The sequence below is a fragment of the Quercus robur genome, chromosome 8 (assembly GCF_932294415.1).
Source record: "Quercus robur chromosome 8, dhQueRobu3.1, whole genome shotgun sequence".
Taxonomy (NCBI): Eukaryota; Viridiplantae; Streptophyta; class Magnoliopsida; order Fagales; family Fagaceae; genus Quercus; species Quercus robur.
In genome coordinates, this window is record NC_065541.1 from 15,089,511 (window position 1) to 15,100,534 (window position 11,024).

The window sequence follows — 11,024 nt, forward strand, 5'->3', positions numbered from 1 at the left end:
TGATATGATTCACATTTTGACAACTATGGTTTATATATAAACTCATAAGCATCTCTTTTATTTTATTATCGAAGAAGAAGAAGAAAAGAATAAAAATTGTAATAAAACTCTTTCTATCCTCGTATGTAGTAGGATGCATGGTATATATCGATTTTTGTTAGAACTTTTATACAAACAAGGAAACCAATGCTTAGTTTTAAAGTAAGTGATTACACTATATCTTTTTAGAGATGAAAAAAGGAAAATGCTATAGTTATTACAAAATATTTATAAACGGATGTAATAATAAACGCAATTAGTGAATTTTAACAACCTATAATTAATAAATGTTTGAATTATTATTTTTAATTGCTAACACGTTAATTTATAAATCTTATTATGTAATAAAATTTTTGTATCTTTAGCATCACTTATATTAAAAAAAAAAAAAAAAATTGCACAACCTTTTTAAAAATATTATTATCATAAGTTTTGGAGCATCTTTTGGGTAGGGGTTGGGCTTTTTTTTTAGTAGGGCCTTAGCCCTTAGGCATGGGCCTTGGACCGACCTTTGGAATTATAACCCATGTTCTTTGTTTTCAAGAATCCAGTTAGCTCAACTGATAAAGTCTCTGATGGTTATATAAGAGATCTGAGATTCAATCCCCGCCTACACCAAAAACTGATTGGTGTCTTGGTCTGATGATAAAGAGCTATCATCAAGAGCGAACGTCATAGGTTGAAACTCTTTAAAAAATATATATATAAATAAATAGAATCAAGGAAGTGCTCATTGATGCTCTTTGAGTAGAGGCTAAAGCATCTCTCTAGAGGGTAAGAACACAATAGTAGATTTGGGTATGCTTTTGTGATATTTGAGGATGTTGTATTGACTGCGATCCAAAACCATTAGCTCTAATAGTGTAGAATTTACTTGGTCTAATTCCTCAATCGTATCAAATATAAGAAGAAAAGAGTCTAGAGAAACAATAAAATCTCAAAACATTTTCATAATACTCTTATTTATGATTTGTGGTAGACTGATGGGTCTCTGTATTATTTTTGTTATTATTATTTTTTATAGTAAGTTGACACCTCACTTGAGAAAATATTATACCATTTTGTTGTGTTTATATGTTAGATTCAGATTCTTTTCATGGCTGAGATTTTTGTTTTTTGTGCACAGGAACTTCAATTTTGGCTCAAAATTCTGTATCATTTTAAAGCATAATTATGCTTTTGCTTCTTTGGATGGCGATGGATTGAGACCGCCACTGTCCTTGTAATGTGCATCTTGGATTTCATGTTATTCAAAAAAAAAAAAAAAAAAAAAAAAAAAAAACCCTCTATTCTAGCATGCACTTCTATCTTCATGAGGTAATTCAATCAGGAGCCATTTAGAATGGATTAGACGTAACTGATTAATTTGTTGCATACATATGGTAGTCTCCAATTAATATTTGCTGTTGTCTTATCATGAGCTATTAGACATTATAGATGTCTTATCATTATCGCCTGAGAAAGAGATATGAATTGCCATTTCTCAAAGAAAAACCCATACAAAAAAAGAGAGAGAAGAAAATGACAGTCAAGGAAGTACTTCACGTCCCGAAGAGGCAGTAGAGCTTTCATTAATTCCAAAGTTGAAAGTCGCAGAAAGATATAATGATATGCATAACAGACCATGTATGAAGCATGATATCCCACCAATGGACTGAAAATGAAGGTGTGAGAGTTGGCATGAACCTCTTGATGTGAAATCTTCTACTATTCCCATAATCAGCGTAGGAAGACCAATGGCCACTATAATCCTGTTTATTCAACGACATAAGTTAATATATTCTCCTAAAAAAATTGTAAATGTATACTATCAAAAGATTTAAGGATACATTATACACATTATACAATTTATTCGATAAAAGAATTTAAAAGCATATAAGAAATCTGGTGGTTCAAATTTGACTTACAAAAAAAATCAATTGATGTATTAACCTAATGATAAAAACAATCATCATGAAGTGAACAACATAGGTTAAAATTCTATAGTGTTTATAAGATTTTTAAATCACATCATATGTATTATATAATAAAATTAGGTTTAGAAGTCTTGGTTATGCCAAATGGATATCTTATTTAATTACCAAGTGGTTACATCAAATTTTAGCAATTTATTATTAAATATAAATAACAACTCAATTGTTCTTATCAACTTTTCCTCTATGCTTTATCAATTTTTTGGATAAATATAAAAGCCTTAATTGTTGTTGTTAAGTTTTGTTGTCTATCCTTAATCAATAATTTTAAAATTCTATTACAAATAGCTTCAAGTAATTTTAAATAAAATTTAATATTTATTTTCATTATTTTGAGTATATATCATAGTTTTGTGTTCTAATATAGTAAGATTTACATACTAGATATTGTTTTTGCACCAAGTGGCTCGATATATGCTTGTATTACACATGGTAAAATTAATGTTGGCCCAATTAGTGGCGGCTCCAGAATTTTCTTTTGGGGGGGGGGGGGTCAATAAAGCGATAAATCTTAGATAAGAAATGAATATTGTGGTCTACGATGTTTCGTTATTACAAATTTATCCATAGTACTAGCAAGAAAATAAAATATATACTATTAGTTCATTTGGCATATAATTTTAAGATCATGTTAACGGTTGCTCTTAGGGCAATAGTTAATAATCTATTTTAGGAAAATTTTGACACAACTTTTATGGGAAATAGAAAAAGTTGTAAGAACATTTATTACTTTTTTTTTTTCTTTTCCCATACAAACCCTCTTAAAATGATTTGTTAACAATTGTCATAAGGGAATCCGTTAACATTTCCCATAATTTTATTATAAAATGAACATATTAATTATTATTGTTAAGATGAAATTTTGTAAATCATTTACTGTTTCTAAATACAGTAAACATATTAATTATTGTTGCTAAGTGAACTTAAAATTATTATTGCTCAGAATTCTTTTATCTATTAGTTTGTTTTAACTCTTTACAATTCTTTTATTTAACAATTCAACTCAATTTTAACAATTATTGTTCTTTGTAATTGTATTAAGTGTGTTTGGGTCTTAATTATAAGCCAACTTAGTATTTCATCTTTTTTCCTACTATTTGCAAGTCTCATGTGAGTTTCTACTTATTTTATACTTTTAGTAAAAAGTTAGATAAGTTGTTTCTAAACAAATATTAAAAAATTTTCTATTGTGTTAACATTTGCTTTTGTCTTCACTCAATCACTCTTGGCCTATCCCACGCTCACAGTCCCCACTTAACAAATTAAAAGCACTTCAGATTTAGCAACTAATTTTTATTTTCAAGGTTTTAGATTACATTGGCTTGTTGTTAGGGTTTTTTTTTTTTTTTTTTTTTTTTTTTTTTTTTTTTTTTTTTTTTTTTTTTTTTTAAATGCCAAGATATTGGTAAGATGATCATATTTAAAGGTTATTTTAGTTGTGCTTAAAAAAAATTTTAAGGTTAGAGTTTTTAAAATTTTATTTTAGCGGGTCAAAACAAAATAAAAATAAAAATAAAAATTTTATATATTATATATTATATATTCTTTTTTGCCAAGTCAAGGGTTCATTTGAACCCCTGGGCTATGGCTAGCACCGCCCATGGGCTCAATATATACATGTATTACACATAATAAAATTAATATTTTTTCTTTATCATGTAACTCATTAAGATAGTTATTTTAGTTTTGGTAAAATTATTAAAGTTTCTACAACTCACTAATATATTATTAATGTAGTTTTGAATTATTTATACCAATATTTATAAATTTGGGCATAAAAATTGAATACACGTATCAAACTATCAAAGGATATAATGTGGAAATGTTTGAAATTAAAAAATATATACGAATTAAATTATTTCTTTTATTAATTTCTAATTGAGTAGCATACTTATTTTACTTGTGTCTAATATATTTGGTATACATTTTTTAATACACTCATGTATATATAGATTCAAAAAAATAAATTATCTTATGTATTCAAAAATATCGTAGGTATGTCTAATATATAAAATATGTCTTAGGTATGTCTAATATATAAATAAAAATCTGAAAATGTTAATATATAAAATATAGAACTTAAAATATCGATCATAATTTTATCGTCATACATGATATAGAGCAACATTGACAAACTAAGCAATTATATTGCCAATGAGATGAGAGTATTAAAACTTAGTCAAACTGAGCTTTTTTTGTATTAGTATTAAAGAGAACATTTAATACATTTTTTAATTTTTTTTAATTATAAAAAAGCATATATATTTTAAATATTTTTAAAAATACACTCATGTTTAACTTTTTGTATAAACATGTATACTTTTCTAACTATTTTTTGAGTTAAAAAGAGTACAACGTTGTTATAATAATTTTGTCATCGCATGATAACATTAAATCGAATGCACCCTCCCACCACACTCGCGAATTGGTTAAAGGGTGAGAAAGTGCTAGTTTAACTGGGGTTTCTTTAATAACTTAATTCATTTACATCTTCATTTTGGTGTTTCATATTTTCTTCATTCCTCTCATAAGTGATGTGGGCCCTATCATGGGTTTTACTTAGGAGTTCAGACCCCATATTTATGAAGGGAAAATATACATTGTTTTGGGTGTATGCTTCCTCTCCCTCACTATTGGTGAATCCCACCAACTATAGGGAGAGAAAGCATACACTCAAAACAGGGTATACTTTATCCCATATGAGAGGGAGGATAACTTCTTCTACAAAATTGGAGTAAATAAGCAAATGTTAATTGTGTTTTAAATTTACATCTAGCTAGCCAAAGCATGAAGATATATCAATATGTAAATGTAATTGATAAATTAAGGGAACTCTAATTTCTAGAGATGGGCTTCAATAATTTGTATACTTTTACTACTCTGGGGTACAAGAATTTAAATAAGGTATTTGCGCCATGTGTCATACCCATGGTCGAGGGGGCCATTATCGTGCCAAGGAGGTCACACGCTTAAACAGCAAGACCATGTCAGTGACACGTTAGTGACCCTCATCTCAGACAATGGACTTTGGTTTGATAGCAAAGCTTTTAGAAGGTACTGTTGTGAATTGGGTATCACGAATAGGTATTCCACTCCAGCTTAACCCCAGGGGAATGGGCAAGTCGAGGCTGTCAATGAGGTCATTGTGAATGGACTCAAGAATAGATTGGATGATGCAAAGGACAAATGGGTGGATGAGCTTCCATATGTCCTCCGGACATATTGGACTATCTCTCATAGGTCGATGGGGGAGGCACCCTTTTTAATGACTTACAGGGCCAAGGCTATGATTCCTCTAGAGATCAGATTCCCAACACTAAGGACTAGCTTATTTGCTTTAGACAGCAACGACCACCTACTAGAAAAGAGCATAAATCTAGTCGAGGAGTAGAGAGAAAATGTCATGGTTCAATTAGCATATTATCAGCAAAAACTCAAACAGAGGTACAATTCAAGTGTAAAGTTAAGACCATTGGCCCCTGGGGACTTGGTATTGAGAAAGGTTGTGAGTACTGCAAAAAACCCAGCATGGGGAAGTTAGGACCCTTACTGGGAAGGGCCATACCATATCACCTCGGTAGCAGGCATAGGTGTATACTTCCTAGAAGATCTAGATGAAAAAGTTGTACCACGACCTTGGAATGTAAATAACCTATGAAGGTACTATTATTAATGAAATGCAGCTCTACCACGTTTTCATTTATGACATTATGTGTTGCGTTAATTACCTGTATGAATATTAAACAGAACGTTGGTCATGTCTAGTTCCTCAGACCACATACCTTAGGTAAATTAATATTCCTGATTACTTGTGTGGATGTTAAACAGAACCTTGGTTATGACTGGCTCCTCGAACCACATGCCTTGCGTAAATTAATATTTCACGTTATTTCTTTAAGTATTAAACAGAACCTTGGTTATGACTAGCTTCTTGGACCACACGTCTTAAGTAAATTAATACTTCCCATTATTTCTCTAAGTATCAAACAGAACTTTGATTATGACTAGCTCCTCAAACCACATGCCTTGAGTAAATAAATAATTCTCATTATTTCTCTAAGTATCAAACAGAACCTTAGTTATGACTGACTCCTCAGACCACATGCCTTGGGTAAATTAATACTTCCCATTTTTTCTCTAAGTATTAAACAGAACATTGGTTATGCCTGACTCCTTGGACCACATGCCTTAGGTAAATTAATACTTCCCATTATTTCTCTAAGTGTTAAATAGAACCTTAGTAATGTTGGGTCCCTCGGAACACATGCTTTGAGTAAATTAACATTTATAATTATACAAGCCTACTGTGGAATGGGGTGCTAGGTGAAATTCAAAGTATGGTGGCCTTCTTGTATCATGTACCCTGGATAGACATGGACTTCACTATCATTTGAGGTCAAGAAGAAAATCCAGAAGTACACTTCATCCTTTGAGCTATTTACCTAAGGTACACAAAGTTTGTTTTTTAGGTTCAGTTACTAGATGCCAAGTGCCACGGACAAAGTAAAGTTGTCCAACTATGCTGCTAACTACATGAAAGGTAATAGTTGGACTGTTAATTGCATGAGTAACTGCTAACTTTAAGGGTTAGGATATATCTTAATCAAGGTCATAGTCATTTTTCTCACTATTTACATGGGAGCAATTTATTTGAATTAGCAACCATTCATTACCATTGAGATTTTGTTAAATTATGGGTGTCCACAAAAGCTCCAACCACGTTCAAGGCCTTACTCCAGACCTTGAGGCAGTATTCCCTGCAAACCCCAGCCAACTCTTCAGTTAGCTGGGCCTCGGTCTCTTGCACTATGAGGTCATAAAACTTTTGCCTTGTAGTGTCCGCAACTGCTTGGGTAGCCTCTTTAGCCTTAGACAGCTCTGTCTTCAACTCTAATACATGTTGCTTGGCCGTGGCCAACTCTATCTTTATGTAATGGAGCCTTTGGTGCCGCTCCTCTTTTTATGCCTCAGCGTTCCTAAGGCTAGCTTCCGCACTCCTCCAGTCCCTATCCGCTGTAGCTAGCTTCAAAGCCAACTCCTTGTTCCCGTTCTTGACGATGGCAAAGGACTTGCTTACCTCCGCGAGGAGGTCATCCGCGAGCCTCGCCTCATTTCGAGTGTCTTTCACCCATTCCTCGACGGTGAAATAAGTAAACAAAAGACTGTGAGATAAGTAAACAAAAGACTGGCACGAAATCAGTGGGGCCAAGTCGAAAAGCTCACCAAGGCCAAGTCTCTCTTCAGGGACATAAAGAGATCCTATTGCTTCATGTTCTTCAAGGCGTCCATATCATTGGGCAGCAGGAAAGGACGCTTCAGATCATTGGCCACGTGATGGGCGTGACATCTCTGGAACTCCCTGATAGAGGAGTTCCAGGGTATCCCCGCACCATCCAACTCTAGCCACGAGTTCCAAGTTGGATGGCGCACGTTAACAACGTGCTCGGCCATCTTACTTTTGATTGAAGAGGCCCTACCCTGGCCCTTGGCTGTCTTCTGCTGCTTGGGCTCCTTTTGAGGGACCAATTCCCCCTCCTCGGCCACCTCCTTCTCCTTCCTTTTCTTCTTCAGATTAGCAATGGCAAATGAGTTAACTGTAGGAGGAGAAAGGAGGGGGGGGGGGGGGAAGAGCAAGAGGAGGCTGTGATCCTGAAGTGTCCTTGGGCGCCTACCCCTTAGCTCTGTCCGAGAGGAGCTCACGTAAGCCTTTCTTTCTGGTCAAAGCCATTTCTTCTTCCTTCTCAGGACTATCATCCACCCGAGCAAATATGAACTTGGGGGTACGAACGACGAAGGACCTATCAGGCTCGCCCTCCAAATCTAAGACCTAAATCACAGGCTCTTCTTGCTCCCTTCCTTCTTCCTTGAGACTAAATTGGCCTATCTCCGCCTCGAGTGACAACCACGAGGAAGTTTTCTCTTTTCTCAAGACTATAGCTTCGCGAGGAGAGTGACAAAAGGGCAACTCCACTAGCACAATATCTTCTCAGGCTAAAAATCTGGGCACGGAGACATCTATCCGAGCTAGCCGAGGATCGCCTGCCCTGATTACATGGCCCATGTCCTAGAACTTGTCGAATAAGGGCTGGAAGTCAAGGATGAGATGGACAACTCTTAACTGTTTGTCCTCACTCACGAACACCTCGGACCTTAGTACTCTGTTGAGGTCTGCAATGTTGACGAAGTTAATGTTAGGGGCCACGTATCTTTTATTTACAAAAATAGCCGAGAAGCAAAACCACGGATAGAACAATGAAGCCTTCCATCAGAAAGAAATGAAATACTAAAGGAAAGGAGAGAGTAGCAAAACTAAGGAACTAGTGCCCATGTTGAAAGACCTAAACCTAGGGAACCCCACCTGCCTCTTCCTTCCGGGTTGGGCAGTGAAGACCGCCGTGCCATTCACCAAAGACGATCAGGTAGTCATCCTTCATGCCCTTATTGGACTTGGGAAGACATGAGATAAGTCTAACCACTGAAGACCTAGGCTTAAGGTAGTAGCCTGAGTTTGCCAACAGATGGCACTCGTACATCTAAACAACGTCGTGTGAGGTAAGGTTCAATCTCATTTGCTCATTGAGAGTGTCTACACGCGTGCATTGGTGGGGGCATAGCCTATAGGTGATTAAATAATCTCTAGTCATACTATCCATGGGAAATGTCATTCCACCTTCTATGAATGCGATTATGGGAATGACGACCTCCCCTTCATTCCCATGAGTGAGCCAATCACTTGGAGAGTAGTATCGCAAGGAAACACCCCGGGGAATGTGGTACAAGGCCCTAAACCCCTCCATAGCAGCAGGGAATCTACTAGGTGGGTGAATCTACTAGGTGGGTGAATCTACCCATTAAAGAAGACTAAAAAGAAGCGAGTAGATATTTGTGAAGAAGAAGTAAAAAGTAGAAGGCCGAGAAGATTGGCCGAAGAGAAAATAGCCTAAGAACGAAGAAACTTACAAAAATGAGGATAGGGGTCACTTTAGAAGCTTCTTGAAAGTTTGAAGATTTAGGAAGTCTTGAGAGTTTGGAGATTTCAAAAGTTTTGAAAGTTCGAAGATTGGTAAAGTGAGAGGAATGAATCCCCTAGGTGCCCTATATAAAGGCGGAATTGGGTGGGAGTTATCCCGTCCAAAATTTGAGGAGAAATGCCAACCGTAGGAGCTCCATCTCACCGTAGGACATGGGGAACAAAGCACCGTCTGGAGCATTTAATGAGATGTTGTGGATTCCGAAGCGCCAGAACGGTTGCGGGACATGCAAAGTGACACTTTCACGTGTGGAAGTCAAAGAAACGTGTGGAATTAATTATCCAAAGTCAAAACCCCACTTTTCTCCTTGGAAAAAAAAAAAAAAAAAACCCGAAGTTTTGAGGGGCTATTGTGGGGTGTAGGAATTTAAATAAGGTATTTGTGCCACATGTCGTACCCATGGCTGAGGGCCATTATCATGTCGTGGAGGTTACACGCTTGGACAGTAAGGTCATGTTAGTGGCACGTTACTAGAGAATGTCATACTATAAAGAAAGAGTTTCAAAGAAGGGATTAGCTCTGATATGATTGAAGGAATAGTGGCTGCCACCACATTTAATGCATCTCACCAAACCTCCTGGCTGCATTAATGTGGAGAAGATCTCTGAACAGTGCTGCCTTGGTTGCCCCAACTCACAAGGGGCTTAGTAATGTGTTTGATAGGATAAGTACTCAAGTAGCGGCCTGGATGATCAACAAATGGAGGGCCAAGATCATCTAAAGAGAGCTATATAATGTAAGAAACCCTCCAGGGAGAGGGGATCAAAAAATCTATAGAGAAAACACTGTAACAATAAGAACTAAAATTGTATCCAAGTCTAAAAGAACTATATTCAAGAATCATTCTCCTCAAACTTCACCGAGGAAGGATTTCCTTGCTTAGAATTTGTCTTTCTTTGCTTTCTTAATATCTTAACCCACTGTGTGTGTTGCATGATCTATTAAAACCTAGCTTTTAAGCCTACTCTCTACAAATTTATTGTGTTGAGTTCTTTGGACTTGAATCCTTCTACCCTTTGGGCTCAAGAACCAAAACGCCACCCTTACAACTACTATAAGCAAGTAATGATGAAAAACACGTACCATGAGGAAATAAGACATGCAAACCATATTTTCCGGTTAGCAGATGATCTTTCCAGCTCTTCCATGGAACTAGTGCAAATGCACCCGCTAAGCAAGTTAGATGTAACGTGTGCTAGAGCTAGAAGTACAGCTGAAGCTAATCCAAGCTTAAATGCTTTACGTCTAGATTCCTTACACTCAAATGTTCGTAGCCTCTTAAGTGTAATCACCTTCATGGAAACAAAGCTCAAACTGGTGTAATTGAAAGAGGGGGAGGATAAAGAAAATAAAATACAGCATAGCTAGCATGAATCTATATACTAAAACTGAATTCTATCTTAAAGTAGACAGAAATAGTTATAACATATAATAGTAATACTACAAAGTTATGAATCAATAGCCACAATTGTATTGTACTTAATTTGTATTATAACTCTTAACTGTACTATTATACGTTGACTTATAAAAAGAAATCGTGTACCTTGTTTTTGGCAAATTGAGCTTCCATACTGAGAATACCAGCTACAACGTCCATAGCCACAAGAACTAGGCAAACAATAAGAACAACTATTTTTGCCATGTCTGCAACTTTGGAGCTACCAATAGAGATACATGGCCCTTTGAAGAAGAAGGTAGAAGACAAACATACTAATTGATTATGGATGGGCTTCACTAAGTATTCAATAAGTAGTGAGTGAAGCGGGTATGGGAAATAATGCTAGGACCACAATAAAACCCTTTACCTTGCTATAACCCATGGAAAATTGTGAGTTTATGGAGTAAACTATATTAGTGGGTCCACAACTCTACCACTCACAACTCATCACATAGACAAGTTGTAAGTTTTATATGATGCTAATATTTTTTGTATGGGGTATCCGTTTTCATTTTTGTTAGAGCAAATTATTATTATTATTAT

General features: G+C 35.6%; 1 protein-coding gene across 1 annotated transcript; it reads right to left on the reverse strand.

Annotated features, from left to right (window-relative positions):
• Positions 1-1,360: 1,360 nt before the first annotated feature.
• LOC126694756 (protein VASCULATURE COMPLEXITY AND CONNECTIVITY-like) lies at positions 1,361-10,813 on the reverse strand. The gene is made up of 3 exons (XM_050391252.1): positions 10,587-10,813; positions 10,127-10,335; positions 1,361-1,790 (listed from the first exon to the last, which is right to left on the reverse strand). Exons 1-3 carry the CDS (start codon positions 10,683-10,685, stop codon positions 1,568-1,570), a joined length of 531 nt encoding a protein of 176 aa, XP_050247209.1. The 5' UTR covers positions 10,686-10,813; the 3' UTR covers positions 1,361-1,567.
• Positions 10,814-11,024: the final 211 nt, after the last annotated feature.